The sequence below is a fragment of the Cervus canadensis genome, chromosome 7, assembly GCF_019320065.1.
Source record: "Cervus canadensis isolate Bull #8, Minnesota chromosome 7, ASM1932006v1, whole genome shotgun sequence".
Taxonomy (NCBI): Eukaryota; Metazoa; Chordata; class Mammalia; order Artiodactyla; family Cervidae; genus Cervus; species Cervus canadensis.
In genome coordinates, this window is record NC_057392.1 from 58,379,850 (window position 1) to 58,404,937 (window position 25,088).

General features: G+C 56.1%; 1 protein-coding gene across 1 annotated transcript; it reads right to left on the reverse strand.

Annotated features, from left to right (window-relative positions):
• Positions 1-529: 529 nt before the first annotated feature.
• On the reverse strand, positions 530-20,940 carry EPHB3 (EPH receptor B3). Its single transcript, XM_043473519.1, has 16 exons — positions 20,369-20,940; positions 11,327-11,391; positions 9,561-10,233; positions 6,869-7,024; positions 5,743-6,084; positions 5,455-5,579; positions 5,138-5,297; positions 4,948-5,056; positions 4,525-4,577; positions 3,350-3,472; positions 2,989-3,236; positions 2,304-2,519; positions 2,043-2,192; positions 1,758-1,951; positions 1,512-1,667; positions 530-1,407 (listed from the first exon to the last, which is right to left on the reverse strand). The coding sequence occupies exons 1-16, from the start codon at positions 20,484-20,486 to the stop codon at positions 1,299-1,301; spliced, it is 2,997 nt and encodes a 998-aa protein (XP_043329454.1). The 5' UTR covers positions 20,487-20,940; the 3' UTR covers positions 530-1,298.
• Positions 20,941-25,088: the final 4,148 nt, after the last annotated feature.

Consider the following 25,088-nt stretch of genomic DNA (forward strand, 5'->3'; position numbering starts at 1 on the left):
CCTACCCTGGCTCAGTTGTTGTGAGATTAAATAAGATCCATGTATAAATGGAGCATTTTAGCCCAGTGCCAGGAACATGGTAATTGTTTAGGAAAGAGTAGCCACACTTCTCTGCTGACACTTGCTGAAAAGGACTGCCCTCTGCATCTGAACAGCAGTGGGGTCCCATCCTCTTTGTCCTGGGCCCTGTGACCCTGGAAGCTGATCAACTCCCTGCACCCCCAGCTCCTTCTAGACAATGAGTGTGAAAGGACTCGGTCTATAAAACACCATCCAGACTAGAGTGTCTGCCCAGACAGCCCCTGGAACTGGAATGCCCGGGCCTTAGAAGGAAGGAGCTCTGGGGGAGTTTGCTCTATACTGTTATCACCCCACTTCCAAGAAGTTAGGTGCAACAAGGCTGAAACACAAAAGGGAAGTTGAGCCTGGAGAAGCCTGGATTTGGCCTCCCAATGACTCCTGGGAATTCTGAAGGGCCAGGGCTGAGAGGCCATGAATTTTGGAGGTGGAATGAGGAGGGGCAAGAGAATCATCTTATTGCCTTTATTCCGCTGACGGCCCAACTGGCCCCACGGCAGGGCACAGGGCCAAGCCTTTACACACTCACCCATGCTCTCTGTGCAGGCCAGTGCATGCACACATACGCTCACACATACTCACACACACACACATCCGACCTCTGGCTCTGAGAGTCAGTCTCTGGGGGGCAAGGGGCTGCTCCTCAGCTGGCCCCTGCTTGCCCTTTTATGACAGCACCAAGGGCGGGGGTGGGGCAGGGCCCTCAGCCCCCAGAACAAGTCCCTGTGCAAACTGGAGGTGCCAGCTGGCTTCCGGCGGAGGGGCTTACGTTTCCCCCATTCCCAGGGTTCCCTCCTCCAGTTCCTGAGGGAGGGACTGCTCTCTGCCTACCTGGGGGGCCAGACCCCTGCCAGGGCTGGGCCCTGGAACCCAGGCTTATTCCCCACCTGACCATGCCAGGACCTCCAGCACTGACGAACAGCCAAGTCTGAGGTGGTGGGGATCCCCCCACAGGCGAGCACGAAGGCCTGGGCCCCGAGGGGCTGGGGAGGGGTCGTCACCCCCTCTCCTAATCCATCTTCAATATGAAGAGGTTTGGGGCACACTTCCTGGGGAGGGAGCACAGGCCTGGAGGAGAAGTCCCAGCTTGGGCCTCTCACAATCTTCCATCTTCTGGGCCACAGCCTAAGGCTGGGCATCCAAAAGTCCAAAAGTCCAGTCGGCTGGTCAGAGTTCCTGCATGGTCCCTGGTGGGGCACGCACCCAGTGGGAGTCGGGTGTCAGACCTGCACAGGCAACGTCTGGTTCATCTGCAGCCGCATGTCCTGGATACTGCTGAGGATCTTCTTCTGGTGGCCCGCCAAGGTGACCCCGATCCGGAGCAGGTCTCTGCAGAGGGGCCAAGGGCAGCGTCAGTGCCTCCCCTCCTGCCCACCACTCGGGCCCAGCTCGGAGCCCCCAGCCCCGGCCCTCCAAATGTGAGGCACACTCACTCTGCAGTCATCTGGGCCACCAGGTCAAAGGATGCAAACCCCGCGCTGACAAAGCTCTCCTTGTACCGCCCCATCTTGATGGCGTCCAGCCAGTCACCAACTGTCGTGAAGGTCGTGTAGTCGGGGACCGTGCGGTCCAGGAGGGGTTGTGACATGCTGTGGGAAGAAGAGGGGACCTGATGAGTCCTGATGTCAGGGGAAGCAGGGTAGGGCTGCTGGCTCCAGATCAGAGACTGAGGTACTGACCCAGACTGGGCACTGGCGATGACCTTAAGGCTGGCGGCATTACGAATGAGCTTGTCCAGGGTGTTGACGATCTGGGAGAATTTGGGCCTGAGGTTCCGGTCCCGCACCCAGCAGTCCAGCATGAGCTGGTGCAGCGCTGTGGGGCAGTCCATGGGTGGGGGCAGCCGGTAATCTTGCTCCACGGCATTGATGACCTGAGCCAAGAGCCAGGAACCCTGGAGTGAGCCACCACTTGGCTCCCCAGCAGCTCCCACCCACCCGAGCACTCTGGCAGGTCCCACTCACATCCTGGTTGCTCATGTCCCAGTAGGGTCGCTCGCCGTAGCTCATGACCTCCCACATGACGATGCCATAGCTCCAGACGTCACTAGCAGAGGTGAACTTCCGATAGGCTATGGCCTCTGGGGCAGTCCAGCGGATGGGGATCTTCCCGCCCTGGTGAGGGGGGCACACGCCCTTCACCCGATGTCTCGGGGCTGGTCCCCAGCCCCGAGCCCCTGCCTGGCCGGCCCCGCCCCCAGTCTCCCTCCCAGCTGCTTCCTGTACCAGGGAGCTGGTGTAGGTGGGATCAGAGGGGTCATCCTCCAAGAAGCGGGAGAGGCCGAAGTCTGAGACTTTGCAGACCAGGTTGCTGTTGACGAGGATGTTGCGGGCAGCCAGGTCACGGTGCACGTAGTTCATCTCGGACAGGTACTTCATGCCGGCAGCAATGCCTCGCAACATGCCCACCAGCTGGATGACCGTGAACTGTCCGTCGTTGAGCTAGAGACAATGAGGAGGCTCAGGAGGCAGCCGATCCCCTCCTGCCCGGCCCCGGGTCTGTCCAAGAACCTGCCTGCCTGCCCACCTTCCCAGGTCCGTCAAGACCACACCTCGTCTACCCCTCTGACCACATCCACTGTGCACCAAGAGTCAGGAGCTGCCCTCCTGTGTGGCCAGCATCTGTACATATCACCTGATTAACCCCTGTGAGGACCCAAAGAGCTCTTCCACTTTTATTTTACAGCCAAAGCAGCTGATACTCAGAGGTTAAGTAAAGCCTGAGGTCACACAGGCAGCAGGGGGCAGAGTCAGGATGAGCACTCTGGTCTTCCTGGCTCTGAAGGTCCAACTGTCTCCCTGCACTGTGCCACCTCAGCAAATATTTGGACTTGAATAGGGTCTGTCTGACCTGTGGGAGCGGGTGGTTTACCCAACCTAGCTCTCTCAGGGAGTGGAGGGGGGCTCTCACCCGCAGGAAGGAGTCCAGGGCGCAGTTCTCCATGAACTCAGTGAGGATCATGACTGGCCGACTTTTGGTGACCACGCCCTCCAGCCGGATTATGTTGGGGTGGTCAAACTGACCCATGATGGAGGCCTCGCTGAGGAAGTCCCGCCGCTGCCTCTCCGTGTAACCCACCTTCAGCGTCTTGATGGCCACAAACACCTCCCGGCGGCCAGGCTGTTTCAGCCGACCCCGGCACACTTCTCCAAACTCCCCTGCAGAGCACAAGGCACAGGTACTAAGCTATTTCTGTACCTAACTGTCCCCCGCCTTCCCCCAGGGGTAACCGTCAGCCTCTCCTCCCCACCGTGTGCCCCAACAGACTCACCAGCTCCAATCACCTCCTCAATCTTGACGCAGGACACATCAATCTCCTTAGCAAACTCCCGCACAGCCTCATTAGGGTCTTCATAGGTAAAGGGGTCGATATAAACCTTCATTCCAGGAGCAACTAGAGGAAGAAAAGGTGGGCATGAGAGGGAGTCAGATCCTTGGGCTGAGAACAGTGAGGGAACTCTGCCACCCAGATCCTGCCCCAGTCTTCCTCCCTGTCCCCCGCCCCCACAGGAGCACATTCCCAACCTCCCTGCTAAGCCTGCTCTGTATTCCTTTCTGATGAAGCTAGAGCTCCCCCATCCCCACCCCACCACTGTCCCCTTGATGAGAACTAGCAACCATAAAGGCTAGACACCTGGTATTCTTCTCCTTCTTTCTCCCTCATCTCTCGTCACGTCAAAGCCTGTTTCAGACCCGTCCCTCCCCTCATTCCCTCTGCCCCTGACCTTGCCAGGCTGTCATCACCCAGACTACTGCCATAGCCGCCCAGCTGGGCTCTCTGCCTCTGGACTTTTCTCACCTATCTAGCCCGCATACCTGTCTTCCTACAACAATACTTTCATTGTATTGCTCCCCAGCTTGAGAGCCTTTCAGATTACCTGTGGTGCAGTCAAGTCCAAACTCCTCTGCCTGCCTTTCACGACCCTCCGAGGACTGGCCACAACTACCCAGCCTGGCTTCCCAGCAGCTGTCAAACCAGTCTTCTCACTGCCCCCACAGTCGGGCACTCTCTCCACCCCACCCACTACCTTCCAGAGGCTCCTCTAGCCCAGAATGCTCCCCCTTCCACCTCTCTAAACCCCACTAAATCTCACCTGGCTCAGCTCAGCCCAAGGCTACCTCCTCCAGGAAGCCTTCCTCTCTTCTGAACTCTCACTGCCCTCTGTCGCAGGAACCCCCGACTTAACACTGTTCTCTGTTTCCTGTGTGTACTATGTTGTCTTTCTCACAAGACTAACTACCCCTGAGGACAGGGGTCACATCTCACTCATCTCTGGGGCTAGCAGGAGTGAGTAGGGGCTCAGGAAATGGCACTTAATTGGAAGCAGGACGGGGCAGCCAGGGGAGGAGTTAAAGGAATGAAGTCCCAGCCAGCAAAGAGGGTATCCCCAAGCCCCGCAGGGACCAAGGGAGCTTTGGGAGGTGGGAATGAGGAGGCAGACTCACTGTATTGCTGCAGTTTCTCTGTATATTCCGAATCAGAGCTGTGCCGCTGCTTCCTAGGGGGAAGGGGAGAGGGGAGGCCTGAGACAAGTCCAAGCTCCCTCCGTTCAGGGAACCCTTGGGCTCATAGGAGGGGCAGAGTGCACAGGGGACGGCCCAGTGCCTGGTCCCATGGTCAGTGGTTATAGCTACCTCTGGGTCTGTGGGCAAGGGGCTCAATGGACTTGATCCCTGAGGGAATTTGGGGACAGAGAGGGGACAGAATGAAGACATGGGTGTGGATTGGAAAGGGCCTCTCTAGCAATGACACCCTGGGCCTAGGAAGGCTGTGGTTCCAGGTCTGATGTGGGTGATGGTCACCTATCCGCTGAGAGGGCTCAAGGGCACTAAAGGAATGCTCCAGTGGGCCCCTGGGCCCATCGGTACCTGAGGCAGACGACAGCAATGACCACCACAGCCACTACGAAGACCAGCCCAGCTGTGGCTGAGCCCACGATGAGGGGGAGTTGCTCCTGGAGCTGCTGGGCACCGGAGCCTAGAGACGAGGAGGAGGCACAGGTGAGTGGAGGGGTGGCAAGCGTGGGCGGGGCGGGGACAGGTGTGGGGGGGCGTGTACCTCTCTCGCTTGTGGTCTCAAACTCAGCTGGGTGGCTGTATTGCCCATAGCCAGCTACCGTGCGGGCACGGACCTGGACCACGTAGCGGGCGTCAGGCCTCAGCCCATCCAGCTGCACGGAGTTCTTCTGGCTGGTCACGGTGGAGGCGATGCCCTCACTCTGCAACACCAGGAGGACACTGAGTCTGTGGGTCCTGACCTCCCTTGGCCCCTGCCCACCCTCCTCAGTACCCAAAGCTTTGCTCCCAGGGGACCCCAACACTATCTGCAGTGATCTTCTTGCCCCAGGGCTTCCTCCTGCCCTTTGAGGCTCTGACCTTCTCAAAGTACTTCATCTCGTAGTCCAGGATGACTCCATTGGGCCGCTCGGGGGGTGCCCAGGACAGGGTCAGGCTGCTCCCGGAGCTGCTGTGCAGGCGTAGGGTCGGCACTTCGGAGGGGGCTAGGGAAGGGGTGGGGCTCAGCGCGGGCTCCTCAGGCCCTGGCATCCTTCCCAAGGACCCAGTTCCCAGGGGCCCCCCGGTGGACCGTGGGCAGGCCCCAGACAACTCCGCTCTGGGTGGGGGAAAGTGACCCAGGCCCTACCCTCCCGTTGCCCTCCTCACCAGCCTGGTTGGTGGTGATATTCACAGCCGCGTAGCGGGGGGGCAGAGGGCTCTTGCCCGAGACCCCGTTGACCGCCTGCACCTCAAAGGTGTAGCGTGTGTGGGCCAGCAGGTGGCTGATGTGCACCCGGCGCTCGGTCAGGCCCAGCTGCCGAGGCACAAACTCCACATTGTCATCACAGCGTGAGCAGGTCATGGTCCCGGGGCCCCCGTGGCACTTCTTGCAGATGACATTGTAGAGGAGGTCGTCCCGGCCACCCAGGTCCCGGGGCTCACTCCACTCAAGGATCAGCGAGGTCTCGTTCACATTAGAGATCACACCCCGAGGCGGAGATGGCACCGCTGTGGGGAAGATGAGGGGGAGAGCGGTGAGCTGGGGTGCGGGGACCACCCTCTGCCCAGAGGGTCTGCGTTCTCCAAGCTGCTTCCTACCTCTGCTTTTGCCTCTGCTTTCATATGCAGAATGCCTTTCCTATGCCTCTTCACACTCCTATTTGGGCACACTCCTATTTGGCCTTTAAAGGTCAACTTGAGAGGTCACCTCCTCTTGGAAACCTTCCTTGATTCATCCTCTCCCCATCCTATGTACTCCCGTAACCATTCCTGGGCATCCCGCCAGCCTTGCATTTAGCACATTATATGGTGGTTATCTATTTCCACATCTGTTTCTCCCACCAGGTTGCAAGTTCCTAGGACAGTTGACTGCATCATTCCTGGTGCCTGGCAATGCCTGGCACCAAAGGCCAGAGCAGGGAGAAAGCAGAATACCAGGCTGTCCCAGGGATGAGGCCCCTTCTCTGGTTAGAGCTGGACCAAAAGAATAGCAGTCCTAGACAGAAGAAGCGGCAGTGAACTAGAGGGTCCTAGACAGATCCTGATACCCAGCTAGGAGCTAGCATATGCTTATTTAGTATTGGTGGAGGGCTAAGCCTTTCAATTCACCTGGTTTCTGGCTCAGGGGCTGGTCAATTCCTACCTGCGCCGTGCTGAGCACAACATCTAACCCCCACCCTCAGTGTCCCCATCTGGAAAGTGGAGATATTCACAGAGACTGTTTAGGCATCCCCAGCCTGGCCCGCAGAGGGAAGGCCTGGAGTGGAGAACATGAGGACGCGCCACCACTCACTGGTACAGGCACTGTCTGCGGAGTCGGAGTCTGCGCGGTAGAAGTTGTTATGGCAGGTGCAGATGCCAGCGGCTGGTGCAGTGGTGCGGCTATTGGGTGGACAGGGGAGGCAGGGCCCTTCTCCCTGCTTCGCCTTGTAGCTCCCGGGGGGACAGGCTGTGGGGGAGAAGAGGATGGACGTTTCAGCTCCCTCCCCTGCAGACACAACTCTCCACACCTCCATGGGAATCTGGCCCTTCCCCAGCACAGGTCTTGGCCCCTCCACCTCCCAGACTGTGCAAGCCATGCTGGTATTGCCTAACTCTGGCTGCAGCTACAAAAGGCCCTTCTGCCTCGTGGAAACCCCACGTCAGCGGATTCCTCCCCGCCCCTCCCCCACCCCCACCCCTGGGGCCTCATGGAAGAAGACGTCAGCTCCATCACCTGGACAGCCTGGACTTGTCGAGGCAGGGAAGAGAGAGGGAGGAGGAGGAAGAGGAGGGGGATGGGAAGAGACCGCTAGCAGGCCAGCAGCACACTCTACTCTGCTGGGATGCCCCCACCCCTCCCTGAAACTCAAGGACAATTACTCCTGAAGAGCCTCAAGAACACCCCAGAACAACCAGCGGTGGGGACTCTGAGTTTCGCGGCCCACCTCTCTCCCTGCCCACCAGAATCAGGGCAGCAACTCCTTTCTGCCCTGGGGCAGGGGTGGGGGCTGAGAAGGGGTGAGGAAAGTAGAGAAAGAAAGCAGGCAGGAAGGCTGAGGTCACCTGGAGTTCAGAGGCCTCAAAGTGTCCACAAGGGGAACCCTAAACCCAAGAGGAAGCCTAGAGCTCCGTGCCTGAAAACCTGGCACCTCTATCTGGACTTGGGTTTCTGGAGATCCCCTGTATCTATGATGGCCAAATGATTTATTACTCAAACTGGACTGTTTTGAGAGTGAAAGGGGTCACAAGTAATAATCAGGATAGCTTGATGGGCGTAAACCAGGGCTGCCCTGGACACACTAACACATATGGTCACCCTGTCCATACACAACTGCTTTCGAGAAGGTTATCCTGAGTGTGGGATCCCCGGAGCTGGGGCTATGCCTTCTCTGGGGTTTAATCTCCCCTGACTAAGGTGATATTCCATCCAAGCTCTTTTGAACCAGTGGGAGAGGGGGCAGGGGCCAGGCCAGCCTGGTTGCCATGGGAACCAGCATGCATTTCCTGCCAGGGACCTGCAGAGTGTTAGCCCCTCTTCAGGCTGTCAGGCTCATCACCCCCCACCCCCTTTCTCCACTTAGGAGGAGGAAGTCTGGGGGCAGGTTCCCATAGTGAAGTGGAGAGGCGCCGGGCAAGGCACTGTTCACCTTCCCGTGACAGCACAGACATAAAGCTTCACAGCCAGTTTGGGCCACCAGCCCCCCCACACCGAGGGCTGTGCTAAGAGCTGGCTCCCACCCTTTGGCGCTTCAGGCTGCAAGCTCCAGGAGGGCAGACAAGGCCCTCAGCACCTTGACACGCATGGAACAGCACCTTAATGAGGCTGTGTTCCCAATGCCCACATTCCCCACCACGAGGCCTGGAGAGCAGAACCTCTCTGAGCCTCCTTACTGGCTAAATAGAAGAGGTAACTGTAATCTACCATACAAGACTGTGGTGAGGCTCAGATGAGAGAACCTCTTGTGAACGGGGATTATAGCTGGCAAGTCTAGTACACTGTGAGGTCTTATGAGTCTTGGCAAGCCACCAGAGACAGGCCCCCTGACCTCCTTGTTGTATGCTTGCGTGTGCACGTGCTCAGTTGCTCAGTTGTATCTGACTCTTTCCAACCGCATGGACTGTAGCCCACCAGGCTCCTCTGTCCATGGGATTTCCCCAGCAAGAATACTGGAGTGAGTTGCCATTTCCAGGGTATCTTCCCAACCCAGGGATCGAACCCACATCTTCTGCATTGGCAGGTGGATTCTTTACTACTGTGCCACCTGGGAAGCCTGCTCTTGTGTATGAATCAAGGACAAAATAATCCCTGTCCCCTGCATCCCAGGACTCCTGAAAGTCACAGCACACACTTACATGGTGCTCTGCTTCCCTGTGTACCAGGCACTGTTCCAAGGGCGCCCATGCAGTGATTCAATTCAGCCCCATTACAGTTCCATTAAGGAATCACCACTAATGCCCCCATTTTGCACATAATAAGGAAACCAGGGTTCAAGAGTTCAGTGACTTGCCAAAGGTCTCACAGGTGGCAAGTGGCGGAGTCAGAACTCAGGAGTTCAGAGACAGGGGCCTCTGATCTCTGTACTATAAATGTAGCCTCTTAAGATGCAGACAAGACCCCCAGGTTAAAGGGCCAAGCATGAGGAGCTCCAGGGCCCATCTAATATTTCTGGGTGACACATACACTTGGGCCTGAACAAGTGGGCATCTCTGCGGGCCTCACGAGGTTCTGAGCACTTTCTCCAGGTGCCTATTTGTCAAGGATTCCCGATGGTTTCCTTCCTCTTTCTTTAGTTTCATTATTTCTTTTCTGATTCTGGAGTCTCTCCTCATTTTCTCTCATCTCCCTTCTTGTACAACATTTTTGGCACCTGCACCTGATACCCCTCTTCCCTTTCCTCCCTCTGCCCCAGATTGGGCAGGTAGGAAGTGGTAGGTAGGGGACTGTGGGTGGTGGTGGCCCAGGCCTATCCTCCCTCCCCTCCCCCAGGCCAGTCCTCACTCACGGCGGCACTGGGACTCCTTGGCGGCTGGCTCATGGCCGGTGGCACAGGTACAGGCGCCCACAGGCACCATCCACTCCCCGTCACCGTTGCAGTAGAGCTTGAGGGGCACGGACACCTCCACGGCGTTGGCGATGCAGGTGCCAGGGGCGATGACCAGTGAGGTAGGCTCAGCCCCAGTGAGGGTTTCAGGGAAGAGCGCAAAGCCTGCAGTGGTGGACGCACACTTCTTGTAGAATGCACGCACGGAGATGAGCGACATGCAGGCGCCCTGGTCCTGGAAGGCCAAGTAGAAGCCAGCCTTGGAGAGCGGCCCAAAGCTGCGCACCTTGGTGTTGACACGGCCAGCATCAAGCCGGGAGAAGCTCTCATCAGGTGCGATGGTGTCCACCTTCACGTAGGGGTTCTCCATCCAGAAGGGGGAGGAGGCTGAGGCCACATCACTGTCAGCCTCATAGTAGAAGAGGTTGAAGGTCTCCTTGCAGGAGCCAGGGATGTTGGGGATGCTATTGCAGTCCCGCACAGTGAACTTCAGCTCCACGTAGACCCGCTGCACATCTCGCCGCCAAATGAAGCCTGTGCGAAGCCAGTTGTTCTGGCTGGACTCCCGCACGTTACACACCTGGTACGTGCGGATGGGGTTCATGGCTTCATCATAGCCACTCACCTCTTCCCACTGTGCAAGCGAAAAAGACGGACAGTGAGACCAGCATTTGCCGGGTGCTTATCACAAGCCCAGATCTGTTATATTTACTTCACAGAGATGCTTCCGTGGTGTAGTGGTTGGGCATATAGACTAGTGGGTTCCAGTCTCAGTTCTCTGTTTGCTGTGTGACTACAGGTAAGTCACTTAACCTCCCTGGCCTCCATTTCCCCATCTGGAACATGGTAAGAATAAAGATATTTAAGGAATAAATGACTTTAACTGAATAAAGCACTTAGAACGGGGCACCTGATAAGTACTTTGTAAGTATCATCTATATTACTTATTATCTTTATGCCTCAGTTTCATTGTCTATAAAATGGGACCAACTGAAAGTAAATGAGGCTGTGAGGAATTAAATAAGTCCAATAAACACTGATTACCACTATTACCATCACATTTAACCTTCACAGTTCCTTAAGAAGATACATCTGTTGTTCCCACTCCTGAGAAGAGGAAGCCAAGGCTCACAAAGGCAGGGACTTGCCCAAGGTCACAGAATCAGGTCTGGTGACTTGACGGTCTGTAATGTCACCCAAACCCAGTATTCCAGAACTTAGTACAGTTGTGAAGGCCATCGAGGGAAGTCAAATAGAACACTTTAGAGATGTCAAGGACTACAGGAATGTAACATTCAAGAAATGGAGGCCCAGAAAGGTAAATTGTCTTGCTCAAAGTCACAGCAAGTCAGAGATCTGGAACCAATGTTTCTTTGTTCCCAAGCCAGTGCTCTTCCCAAGGACCCAGGAAGGAGGAAGATGACAGACATGCAAAGGGCTGTCAGGTAGTAAGGGATGGGAATAGGCTGAAGACAGGCTGAGGGGCGGGCAGAGGGAGAGCGGGACAAAGATGGCGTGTATGTGGGAGCAAGGACAGAGGCAGGCTGAAGGGTCAGAGATGAAAACATTTTCAGGGATGGACCAGCAGGCAAGGAGGAAGGTGACAGGTGCAGACGATGCAGATGCCACAGATGGGAAACTGACAAGTAGGGGACAGAGGCAGCCCTGCTGAAGCAAAGGGGCCAATTGGCAAGCAACACTCAGGAGGAATGGAGAGGAGGTCTTACCCCACTTTCTGGATGAGAGGTCCATGCCAACTCAGATGTCACCCATTTTGTATCCATGAGGGTCTCTGCAGGAGCAACAAGAGAAAAAACGTCAGGGGCCAAGCTTAGGATAAGGAGAAAGAGGAGGTTGCGCAGCAAAGTCCAGGATGCCAGACATCAATTCCCATCAAGTTCTCCCAGGTTCCCAAAGCTCTCAGCTCCCCAGGCCCAGAGGAGACCCTGCAGCCACTCCCAGAGATGTCACAGCCTCAAAGATGTCTTGTCAGGCCAGCTGGGAGTGGGTGTTAGTCGCTGACCCCAGATCTGGGTTAATGAGGCAGGAGCCAGGGCCGGTTCACACACCTACAGGCTCTACTAATCTCCACACAAAGGGGCTGGCAGGGCCTTTATCCTGGAACAAAGGGCCGTGTGCTTCAGACCCTGTTGCCCAGGCCTCCCCTGACTCCATTCCCAACACAAAGGCGCAGCCCCACACACGCCCAGGGGAATGGGAGAACAGTCGCAGGCCAGAGCCCACACCCACCCAGCCTCCTACACAACCACCTCTGGTGGACAGGACAGGAATGCTGTTTGAGAATGGGGTGAGGATCACCAAGGCCTAGCCAGCTCCTCTAGAGCTAGTTCAGTTGTTCCTGCAATCCTTGGATAAAAGTACTTACTGTTGGTGTACCCCTTTTACAGATGAGAAAACTGATGCCTGGATACAGTATGTGAAAAAAGTGAAACTGTTAGTCACTCAGTTGTGCCCGACTCTGCGATCCCATGGACTGTAGCCCACCGGGCTCTTCTGTCTGTGGGATTCTCCAAGCAAGAATAGTGGAGTGGGTAGCTATTCCCTTCTCCCGGTGTTCTTCCCAACCCAGGGATCGAACTCAGGTCTCCTGCATAGCAGGCAGATTCTATACTGTCTAAGCCACCACGGAAGCCCAAGTACAATATATATAGAACCTAAGGTAAAACTGCTAGAATTTGAGGTGAAAAGTTTTGAAACGTGTCTCAAATTCAAGTCTGACTCTACAATCAATCTCTTAACCAGGGTACTGTGACTGTAATATGCCCTTCTGTAACGGGGAAACAGAGAAAGCCGAGAAAGCTCATGTGTATACTTTGTCTCAACCAAGCTGTCACCTCCTCCAAGAAGCCTACCCTGAACCCCCAAGAGTGTTAGATGCCTTCCTCTGTGTATCCAGGGCCAAGGGCTTTGTTGCAGCACCAATCCCATTCTAAGCTTCAGGGTTTTTGTCTGTTTCCTTTTGCTTGGCCATAGGATGGGTCTATTAATGCTTATGACATAAACTTGCTCCCCTAGGAACCGGATCTGGGTTCTGGCTTGATAACTCTCCTCTCTGACAGTCTAACCCCAACATTAGACCTAGGAGTGGGAAAGAGGTCTTGAGTCTTTTCTCATAGCCTGGAAGACAGCCAGTGGTTCTCCCCTCAACTCCAAGCTGGAATGGGGCAGGATTGCCCCAGAACTCCTGGGGACCTCTACATCAACAGTGGGGACAAGCTGGAGGTACTTGGAGAAGGGAAAGACCCAAACCCTACAGACTCCTGGCTTGTGGTCTTTGCCAGTTTCCTGCAGTCTGGGTCTGAGCAGGGGATGGTGGAGGAGGCAGCTGTGGGCCCAGGCCCTCACGTGAGGCAAAGGGGGCGGCCAGCAGCAGCCATTCACTTGGGGAGCGAGGCTCCCTCCTCCTTCCTGCAGCAGCAGCTGGTCCCTGGAGGACCGGGCTGAGGGGTGAGCCATCCCAGCTTCGTCGTCGGTGGCCTGATACGCCCCTCTGGCAGGCAGACAGACAGACAGACAGACACCGATGTTCAGCGCGAGGGGGGGCGGGGCGGGGGGCGGTGGAGGGGTCCGGGAGAGAAGAGGGGGTGGGCAGAAGCAGGGGCCCAGAGACAGGCAGGGAGGGAGACCGGCGGGGCTCGGGGCTCGGGGCTCGGGGTTCGGGGCGGAGCGGGCGAATGGTGGGCGGCACCGGAGCCGGAGGGATGTGCGGGGCGGCGGGCTAGGACCAGACTGCCGGGATGGCCGGCGGCGGACTACAAAAGACAAGGAGGCCCAAGGAGACAGACGCGGAGAGGGAGTTGCCAAGTAGCCTCTTCCCCAGCCAGCAGCCCGGAGTGCTGCGGTCCCTGGGAGCCCCTGGGAGCCGCGAGCCAAGTGCGCCCCCTCCCCCCAGCCAGTCCGCCTGCTGGTCTGCCCGCTGCCCGCTGCCCGCCGCCCGCCACCGCCACCGAGCCGGCCAGGGCTCCCACCGCTCCCTCGAGCTGCCTCCCTCCTCCCTCTCCCTCACTTCCTTCTGCTCAGCCTGTGCCAAACCCATCTGGAACTGTTTAAACCCAAATATTCAGCCCCCTCCCCCCTCCAAGCCAGATTCCTCCACAGTTTAAAACAAGCCCAGCGCTGGCTCTGAGAGGCGGGAGGGAGGGGGGCCGGGGAGGGAGGCAGGGGGGAAGGTTGGTGAGGGGAGGCTCTTCATTTCTGTTTAATTTCTGGGGAGCGAGAGAGGGAGGGGGCGGGGGGATCGGCCCTTGGCCATCGCTCAGCCTTGGCCATCGCTCAATCTCGGCACATTTTTCCCATTAATGAGGAGAGGACTTAGATTTCGAGTCATGTGTGCCTGAGGAAGGGCTCGGTCACCCTGGTGGGGAGGGGCTTGCTCTCTGGGGGAGGGGAAGGGCCTACTCCCTTCTGCAGGAGGGAGGCCCTGAGGGGCCTGTGTCCCAGCCTCAGGAAGAACATGGGGGTGAATCTGTCTGTGGTGTTGAGGGGGAGAGACTCACCCCTCCAGAGCCCACCTTTCCTGTGTGTAGGGTGTGTGTGTGTGTGTAAGTACACACTTGCTGGGGTAAAGGATACAGGTACAGGGGACAAGGACAAAACAGGAATGAAGGAGCAGTCTCCAAACTCCCCAGCTGCCCCCTCACGCCCACCCCCTTCTGTCCCACCATGTGGCTGCTGGAGGGAAACCAGAGGGCGGTGGACACTTGCGATACAGGCTCTGTTGGGCAGGGAACCCCACCACCACCCCTGCCTGCCCCCCCAGCAAGAAAGCGGAGGAAGTGGCCACCAGGCCTTTCTGGAACTCCCTGGGACTGGGGCTTCATGGCTCAGAAGGAAAGCAGCACCCCTTTCGGGTTTCACGGGGCCAACAGGAGTGGCCACGTGGCAGCAGCTGTGTGGCTCTCGCCTGTGCACACAGAGGCACACACTTCAGCAAGTTCTCAGTGACTGGGCTCCTTCCCACCACTGGGGCTAAAGAGTGACAAGTCCCACATATGGTGGACAAAAACACACAAAGCCACAGCCACCCGCAGACACACACACACGCTTTCACGCACAGTCTGCCTTTCACAGACACATGGATGCATCTGGTCCAAACAGATCAGTCTTCCTGAGACATCCATATACAATGAATCTTTCCTACACACAGATCCGGCATGCCTTAGGCAAAGACTCACTCTCACAGCCTTCATATGTGCGGATTTCCTGAGACATATGCATCCGCGAGGGCGCATGCAGCCAACAGTGCGTTTTCCCTACACACCCAGCCGCACGCTATTGCCAACCACACGTCACAGTCTTAAGTGTAGTCAAGTGCAAACACAAACACCAGTTTGCCTGTACAGACGCCGTGACATGCTCTTACACAGTCATACACAACTAGCATCAGCTGCACACGCACAGATGTCCACTTGCACTGTGACATTCCACAGGAGCATGCGGACATAGTATACGTATCAATATCTAGAGGTGGCATAAAGCCTCGGAGTTGCATTCTCGATGCACATGCCACACACACACACATTCTGCAAGCCCGTTCTTTCTGTGAGGTGAGTTTTCAAGCGAGATGGAGAAGAGTGGGAGAGGGCACTCTTCTGCCGAGAAAGCAGAGAGACTGGGGCAGCCTTGACCAGAGGCACAGGGAAGGAACAAGCTCCAGACCGGCTTCCTGTGGCCCTGGCCCAGGCAGGAGCTGTCACAGGTCACGAGGCTGGGGGTGGGGCAGGGGCATGAAGATGCTTCTGGGTGTGGCAGGGTGCAGTCTCCCCAGGTATAGCCCTTGCCCAAGCAGCAGGCCACTTCCCTGCTAGCACAATGGTACCATCCCCAGTTCTGGGGCCGTGGTAGTGTGAGGTGCCAGGATGAAGGCAGGTAGCCTCAGGAGCTTCAGGCAACACTTCCACACATAAGTTGGGGGCCCAGGAGGAGAACATCATGGGCAACCAGCATATGTCTGAGGGCTTCACTGGGCCATACTGGTGCGGGGTGGGAGCCTGGCACCTGCCTTAGTGAAGGGCCAGGGGCACATGGCTTTATGGAGCTACTAGATCCCACAGAATCCCCAAGCCCCAAGTCACACAAAGCACCCCACCCTGCGAGCAGGTGTGCCGGTGAGACTCAGAGAATAAAAAAAAATCTAGAGAACAGGAGCAAGAAACAACCAGCCCAAACTCCAGACCACGGACTGTGAGGTGGCAGGAAAGGTCACACTCTCGAACTGGGCCAACAGAGTGTGCAGGGGCAGGAGGACAGAGGCACAGGGTCTGAGCAAGAAGGCACGCCCTGGGACCCTGCCTGCAAAGAGAGGGGGAAGACTCCTCCAGAGTTGGTCCCCCTCTTCTGCCTGGAATCCCTACCTCAGCCAACCAACCTGAGCTATCTGTCCTGTCTTCTCCCCTCCCACCCCTCCCCTGAGTCTCAGCATGTGCACATGTGTGTACCAACCTGCACACCCAGGGTGGTCAGCTCGAGAAGGAAGGGATCTGAAGCAGACTCTGCCACAGGACCTGGAGGACCTCCTCTCCCTCCCCCTGCCATGGCCCCAAGGCCCTCAGGTCTGGGTTGGAGGGGAGGGGAGCATCTCAGAACAGCGAACACATTTTGTTTTTCATTCTTCCCCTCAGATCACGGAGATTTATAATTAAATAAACCTGAGAGGGAGGAGAAGGGAAGAGGAAGCAAGGGGCAGGAGCCTAAATGCCTCAGTGCTCATCCATGGTCCCCACCCTGCAATGGAGGAGACCCGGGTTCAATCCTTGGGTTGGGAAGATCACCTGGAGAAGGGAATGGCTACCCACTCCAGTATTCTTGCCTGGAAAATTCCATGGACAGAGGAGCCTGGTGGACTATACAGCCCATGGGGTCACAAAGAGTCAGACACAACTAAAGCAACTAACACTAAGAGGACTAATGGCCCCCACCCCAGTCATGGCCCTGCCAGCCAGCCAGAACGGTGATGCACAGCTCACCTTTAAAGGCTTCCCTGGGATACTGGCCACAGCCGGTCTGACCAGGAGTCTCAGGGCAGAGAAGCAACAGGAGACCGGGTGCCAGGGCCAGCCCTCGGGGCAGGGGGCCTCTCCCACCCCATCAGGTGCCCAGCTGTACCCAGTCTCCCTCCCCACCACCCCCAGCTGCCCAATCCCGACAAACCAGTTTGACTCAGCACAACAGGCAGGGCTACAATTTTCAAACTATGCAGGCCTGGTGATTCAGCCTCTTCATGCTGTTTAATTAGTGGAAGGCCGGGTGGCAGAGGCCTTGCCCATGGCAGCTTTGGGTTAGCTCGCCGCTGCCGGGCCACGGCGGCGGCGGCGGCGGCGGCGGCAGTTCTGGTTAAAAGGAACACGGTGACAGGCAAGCTGGTTCCCTAGAGTACCTGCCACTGTCCCTCGTCGCAGCTCTGAGGTGCCAGATCAAGACAGATGGGTGGGGGGCACCAGAGGCCACTCAAACACATGGGAAAGCCACAGAAACCCCAGCCCGCTGTCACTTTTCAGCTGCCACCGCCTCAGTGGTCACTGCCGCTGAGAAAGAGGTGGACTCACACACGCCTCTCTCCCCAGGGAGAGTCTTCCACTGCAGCAACAGGGCTTGCCTGGGAGAAGGCCGACTAGCCCCCACCTCTTATATCTGGTAACTGTTTCTCTTTTCTCCAAAGGGTGTCTTCCCAGCAGGGCCCTCCCCATCCTATCTGAGGTATAAGGACCCTGTGGTCTGGACATCCTTCTTCATCCCACGCCCCGTTCCCAGTCCGCTCACCTACTGGACTCCACATCCCCAAGGGGAGAATGATCTTGGCTTGGGGGACTGGGGAACATTATACGAAAGAAGAGTGAGCAACCAGGTGGCCCTCTTTCCCTGTGACTGAGGGTAAATTTGAGGGCAGTTTGTGTGCATGCTGGGGGCGGGGGAATCAATCAGAGGGCAAGGAAAGGTGTTTCTTTAACCAAGGAGGACAAGCAAGGACCCTGGCTCTATCCTCATGGAAAACTGAAACATTTGGAGACAAAATCTTGGTGAACCCCAAGTGTGTAGATGAAAGAGCAACTAGGTGCTAGTTGGCATCTAACCAATGAGACCATGAGGGTCAGCACCCACAGCTCAAGAACCTGGCCTAAATATAACAACCTCAGAGGCTAAGGGCAAACCAAATACTAGCAAAACCAAAGGGAAGGCTGGAGTGAAGGGGTGAGATCCTCCACCCATAAAGCTTGGGGATGCTGAAGAGATCTTCGGTGCTGGATGTCCCACCTAGCCCTGCCCTCTGGCCTAGCCCAGGACCCCCAAATCTACCCATCCCCCATTCAAGTTCCTGAATAAGGATGGGGTACAGGCAGGAGTCAAGGTCAAGTCTCTTCCTACCCCATCCTTTCCCTCCCAAAGCTGGAGAGAAATGGAGGTTGGGGGAGAGGGGATAGCAACTTCCCCAGACTAACTTCTCCTCCCCTCATCATTGCTTCCTCTAAGCTCCCTCCTGCAGGGCAAGTGTACACACCAGTTTCACTTTCTGGTGCTCCCCAAGGAGCAGACCCTAGGGTAATAATAATAACAACTGTTAGTCCTTGAATAACAATAGCTATGTGCTAAGCACTTGACACACATTAAGGATTCAATCTTCATAACACCCCCTAGGAGGTGGGTTCCACTACTATCCCATGTCACAGTGAGGGAGAGCAGGAGGGTGGGTAGGGGGACCACTGGGCTGGGGTCAGCGCCTGAGGCATCATCTCCTTTCTTTCTTTCTCACACTAACTGAAGACCCTAAGTTCTGATACATGGCAAATGTGAAGGAATTAATGAAAGCCACACTTGGGAGGCACTGCTACCTTCTTAGGAGCGCCCCACACTGGCCTGGCCTCCCAGCTACCACCCACGCAGTCGGGTAAGAGACCCAGACCCCACTTCACAGCTGAGGAAGGAGGGGACAAAGTAGGGGCCACATCCCCACTGCCCTCTCTTTCCTGGGCTGCTACAGCTCACCAGGCTTCTGCCTCCTGGTCTGCCCCTCATGTCCTGGGCCTGGAAACCCGGATGCCAGCTCCCAGCTAGGGCCTGCCAGCTCGGGTCTAAAGGGACCAGCAGATTGTGAGGAGTGAAAAGGAGAAATAAAGGAAGGAAAAGAGGAAGAAGGGACACAGGGAGGGAAGAAGGAAGGAAGGGGGGGTGAGCCTTTTCAGGTAGCCCTTGCTCACCTGACCCAAACCACCCCCCTTCGCCCCACTCTCAGCATCAGCACCCACCGCACCCCACAACAAGGGCTCTGGGGCCTGGCACACACAGCCCCGTAAGCGCGTGTGCCGTTGTCGCCTCTCCTGGGCTAAGGCACAGACCTGAGAACTCCAGCAGGCTCACACCCTTGAGGCAATCAACAACAAAGCTCCACACTGGTTTCTCACGCCTGTGATCCTATCACACACATGTGGGTGAGTGTGCGCCAAGTGTGGGTGCGACCTCGGTGTGTCTGTCTGGATTTGCATGTGTCCACCCGTGTGAATCAGTCTGTCAGCACCAATGGGCTCAGAGATAAAAGACGACGGGGATTCAGAAGAATGTTGTTTTTTTTCTCCTGGAGAAAATGAAAAAGCAACCAGAAGATGCCTTTCTCTTGTAACTGTGTTCTTTTTTCCTTCCAACCTTCAAGTTTACCGATTGTGAACAAGCGAACAAACCAAGTCACACAGAATTCGTTTTTGTTCTTAAACTAAGAAAAGTGACTAGATCGGTTAAAGATACCAAACAGAAGTACTGCCTGTCATCCCAGTTCCCCCCAGTCTGTGGTGTCCTTCCCTCCACATTCAGGAAGGTTTTTCTTCCCTCATGGCTCCAAAAATTTTAGAAAACCGTGTGTGGATGTGTGTGTATCTGTCTGTCTGTCTATTGTTTGCCCCATGTCAGTGCCTCTGTCCCCGCAGGCTTGTGTCAAGTGAATGTATGTGAGCTCTCCCACGGGGGCCAAAACCACTTAGGCTGTTCATCCAGGCACAGTCCTATGGAAGTTGGAGCAACCCCCCAGCAGCCCTCTCTGAAGGTCTCGCACAACCCACGGAGAAGCCTGGCCTTTTCCACTGGATAATGGGTAAGGCATCAGCTCTAGCTCTACTTGAGACAAACCCCACAACCTCAGTTCGGTGGAGACCCCAGCACTGGGGGTGGGGGTCCTGCAAGAAGGCAGAGGGGGAGCGCCAGAGCAGTGTGCAACGGCGGTGCACACAGCACCTTGTGGGTAGTTGGCGCTCGGTAAACCGTCAACAATAACAGGCCCCCCGCCTCTCCATCCCCGCAGCCATCCCCTGACAAAGCGGAGTGCACGCACTCAGACTCTCACGGTTAACTCCAAGGGGTTCCTCGCCAACGCGGCCCCTCAACCAGGGGAGCCCAGCAGCATCCTCGGAGCCCCGGCGTTGCCTGGTGAGGGTCGCCCACACTTCCCTGCATTCAGGAGGTGCGGAGGGCCCCGCTCCTCTGTCCTGAGTGCCCGGCACTCCTACAGAAGCTCACCGCCGGGCCATGACTTTTCAGGGACGCTCACCCAGGTCGAGCTGCCTGCGATCCCGCAACCGGCAGACGAGGCGGCGCCCAAGGCGTCCCCTCCACCCCATTTCCAGCCCATGGAGAGGGTGCGGGTGGCCGAGCCTCCTCCGAAGTGCGCCTGGACCGCATCGGACCGACACCGCAGACCCTCCCCCGGCCCCCGCTCGGGCGACCCCAGACACCTTAACCCTTGGACGCACTCCCCCGACGCCGCTCACCTTCCAGCGCCCGGCAGCCGGCGGGCAGCAGCAGGGGCAGCAGCAGCAACGGAGAAAGCAGCGGCAGGAGCCCCGGCGGCAGCGGCGGCGGCGGCGGCAGCGGGCGGCCTCGGGCCATGGCCGGGGCTGGCTCCGGGAGCCGAGCCGGGCCGCGCCGGGCCGCGCCGGCGGGGCGGCGGGCACCCGCAGGAGGATCCGCTCGGCGGGCGCGAGAAGGCTCGCGCACGGTCCCAGGAGATCCAGGAAAGGAGAGGGTGCAACCCAGGCAAGCGGCTCCGGGACCCAGGCGGCGCCCTGAGTCGGGCGATCCCGGGGGATGCGAGCAGGTCGGTCCCGGGGGAATCTGGACTGACCGGTCCAGGAGGATCCCGGGCGCTTGGAAAGCTCGGAGCCAGAGAACTCGGGGAGGCGGGCCGGGGCGGGAGGGAGCAAGTGGTGGTAGTTCGGTGTGCACAGTAATCCAGCGGTCTCCTGCGGGCCCGACTCGGATCTGAGACTCCGGGTGCGCGCGCCGTCCGGGGTCCGAGCTGGGTTCTTGCTGCGCCGCTCACGTACTCACTTCTGCTGTCCCCAGCGCTGGCGCGGCCGCTCTGGGCGAGAGGGGCGGGGCTGTCCGCCTGCCTGTCATCGCGGAGGCCCCGCCCCTATCCACCCGCCGCCCACTCACAGACCGCCAGGCGCGCTGGTTCGGCCTCAACAGCACTCCGCCGGAGCTCAGTTGGCAGCGGTTCCATCACGCCCACCCTCAGGTTCTCTGAGGCTTGGGGTGGGCGGGGCCAAGGAAAAGATGAATTAGATTGGGCGGAGCGATACTGTCCATCAGAGGGAAAAACCCGCCTCCTGTTCCCCCGCGGTGACTAGTAACCGAACCTGAGTCCGAGGTGCCATTCACGTAAAACGAGCCGGGGGCGCCCCCATGTGGTCTGTGCGTGCAAGAGGCCGCCCCCATGTGGCTGTCTTTACAGTCAGGTCCAGACCCAACCTAATCGCGGCTTACGCACTCCCAGGTGGGCGTCCTCCGCGACACATCCTGTGACCAGGACCTTCTCACTTGTTTATTCATTCATTCATTCATCTGTGTATTTCATCATTCTTTGAGCCAAAGACTGACTAGAGTTTTCTGGCGATACAGCAATGGATAAGACAGAGATTTGTGTTCTCTTGGAGCTAACAGAGCGGTGGAGGCAGGCATGAAGTCATCACCGCAGAGTGTAACAGTTATTATTATGGAGGAAGGACAGAGTTGCTGCAGCACATGGGAGAGGCATGGCTATATCTAGCCCTGAGGAAATGACATTCAAGCAGAAATATGAAAGATGAATAGTAGGCGAAGAATATGTGTGTGGGGACCGGGGAGGGCAGTTTCAAGCAAAGCAAACACACTTTGTGTGAAGTCCCAGGGGCAAGAGAAACTGATATTCATTGGAGGAATTGGAAAGAAGTTCAGAGTATCTTAAATGTAGAGTTGGAGGCTGAGGGGAGCCAAAAGGAAGCTTGGGAGTCGGTGTGGGGAGCAGAGGAATTTTTTTTTTTTTTTTTTATTCAGAAGGCCTTCCTAAGAGCTAGGGTCTGAAGCAGGGGCATTACTTTATCAGATTAACATGGCTTCTCTGGGAAGGAAGAATGAGAGGAGGCAAGGGTGGAATCAGGGAGGTCAGTGAGGAAGCTGTGCAGTGGTCAGGCAGAGGAAGATGGTGGCTTGAACCAGAGTGGTGGCTGTGGGGATGGAGAGAAGTGGGCAGGTCTAAGATATTTTAGGACGCAGAGCTTAGGCGAATTGTGATTGGGTGGTTGAGAAGCATGGGGTAAACAGAGACATTAAGAAGAATCCCCAGGTTTCTGAATTGGGCAAATAGACTCCTACCCCATTTGCTCAACAAACTCTTGCAAAGTGCAAAAAACACTCTGAAAAAAATTAGTCTAGTTTATTAAGATGTAGATGTTATTATAGCCCCATTTTACAAACAAAACTGACATCTAGAAAAACTTAGTGACTTGCCCCAAGTCACAGTGCTCATAAGTAGCAGAGTGGGATTTGAATCAGAGTGTATAACTTTCTTTTTTTTAAGGATTGTATAGCTTTCAGACTCACTCATTCTACTTCATCAGGCACCTTAGGATCACTAAGGTGCCTGCTAAAAACTCAGAATTCTGAGCCACCCATCCACCTTGGATGTTGGGACTCAGAATTTCTGGGGGTATGGAGCCCAGGAGTCTGCATTTCAAATAAGTATTCCAGGTGATTCTGATGCACTCTAAAGTCCAAGGGTCACTATCACCATGCAGCCTCCCACTGTCCTAATGGGAGAAACATCCGTCCCTCTGAACCTCCCCCAGATACCATGAGATTTCTCAGGGCAGAGAGTAAGAAGTCAGATTCTGAGCTGCCTCAGAAGCAAGATGGTCACACTTAGTCCTTTGACCATGAAGTATCCTAGATCCAGTCCTAAAAGTTCCTTTAGTGTAAATGAGGTCATGGATCCAGTGCTCAGGGACATTGCTCTAGAGAGGTTAGTCCTACTGGCCAGAGGCATGTGAGGGTACATGGGACTGGAGTGGGAGTAAGGGGCAGGGGAGGATGCCATGAGATTCCCAGATTTCACCCCATGTGCTTCTGCCTTCAATCTGTTCTCAAGTCCCAGAGACTCCCAGAAACATCATTCAAGGTTCTAGGTCACAGAAGGGATCTTGGAGATCACCTTGTGCAACTCTCCCGTTGCAGAGCTGGAAGCCTGAGGCCCAGAGACAGGAGAGCTGGCCCTAGAGTCCCCTCTGCCCTGGGGTGCTGGTTGCAGTAGGACAGGGTAACATTTCGGCAGGTGGCCTGGCAGCAACACCTCCCAGCTGAAGTCCTGCTCGTAAGGCGGATCTGTGAGGCCGGCAGTCCTGTTTGCTCAACATCTGTGCCAGGGTAGGCCTCGCCCTGGACAAACACAGCCTGCCTGGCGGCAGGCACCCAGGCTCCTTTGTTCTTGGGCCTGATAGCAGAGGCTGCAGGGCCAGCAGGTAACGGAGGGCCCGTCCTCACCGGATGTTGGCACTATGGTTCCCACGGGAATTGGTCCTGATCAAGAGGCCGACAGGCTGGAGGGCACCTGAGTACTGGCTACAGCAACCTTGGGCAGGAAGGTGACCACCTGGCAACAGAACAGACGTGAGTGGAGGGCAGGTGGAGGGACAGGAACTGAGAGCCAGGCCAGATAAGGAGGGCTTTCATCTCTGCAGGGCTAAGTGAGCAGAAGGTCTTCACCCTCTTATCTTTTCAGGCTGATTAAGTACCAAGGAACCCAGGGAGCAGGCTCCTCCAGCTTTTGATTTGGAGTGAAGGGAGAATGTCCAGACTGAGGTCAAGATGCCTCTCCCTCAGCCCATCATTCTTTCCTGCTTTGTTTCTAGGAGGGAGATTAATGTAGAAGCAAGACCTTGGACTTTGGCATCAGAGGGAGCTAAGTCTAAATCCTAGCTCAGTCATTTACCAGCTGGGGGACTTATGATAAGAAGCTGAACCTTTCTGAGTCCAAGGGAATGAAGGTGGGACAATGATCATACCGCCCTTGCAGGGCTATGATGATGCTCTGGCCAGAGGGCCAGGAGCACTGCAGATATCTAATAAATGCAGGTGCCATATCATAATTAACACTCATGCCCCATAACCAATCTGGACACACAGTCAGTTTGGGGATAATTATAATAGAAGAATGTGTGTGAATTGAATTGGAGCTGGAACCAACTCCAGATTTTCTTTTTAAAAAATAATAAATATGTGTTCCTAGGTTTGTAGTTTGGGGATAGTGGTGAGAAAGACAAAACTGGGAGAAGAGGGCTTTGGGGAAATAAGTGGTAGGGAATGAGTGCTTTTTGGGCTTCAGTTTAGAACTAGCATGAAGGCAGAGAAACCAGCGAGGAGGGCAAGATGTGATGGTGATAGGGCTGGCTTTGTATAGCATGGTAATCTGAGCAATGGGATGGGTGGTCATTTATAGGAAGAGAAGTAAAAACTTGAGGAGGGGCAATTTGGTTGGGGCAGGGAGGGGGAATAGGGACTGGGGATGTCATTTTGGACTGGCTAGGTTTGGGAGGCCTGTCAGCATCCAGATGGGCTCATGGAGCTGACCACTGACAACACCACTCCCACCTCATTTGCTGACCCTCTCCACTGCCATCTAAGCAGCCTCAGATCTGATCTCTCTCTGCCACTTGTAGGCACCACCTCAGGACCTTTGCACTGGCTGTTGCCTCTCTCTGGATCTCTTCTTCTTCCAGCTCTTATAGAGCTGCCTCTCAGAATTTAGGTCTCCACTTAAATATCACCTCCCTGACCACTTTGATCTCCTCCCTTGTCCCCTACACCATCACTGTCTCTCCCATTGCACTATTTTATTTTCCTTATACTTAGCACTAGTTGAGATTGTATTACATAGTCATTTGTCTACGTATGCATTGTCTGTCTCCCTTTCTAAAACGTTAGCTTCCTGAGAGCAAGGGCTTGTCTTATTTTCCACTGAATCTGCAGTGTAAGGACCACTGGCCTGCATGAAGTAGCAATTTACTAAATCAATCAGTAAGAAGGGCAAATATATGGGATTCCTACTGCCACTTCCTCTTCCCATGCCTGTGGCAAACGTTGCTCATCAACTATAGGCTCTTTCCTCAATGTGATGCTGCAGACGGCCCTTGTCCTCGTCAATCTCTGAGAGTTGGCATAGGAAGTTCCACCAAC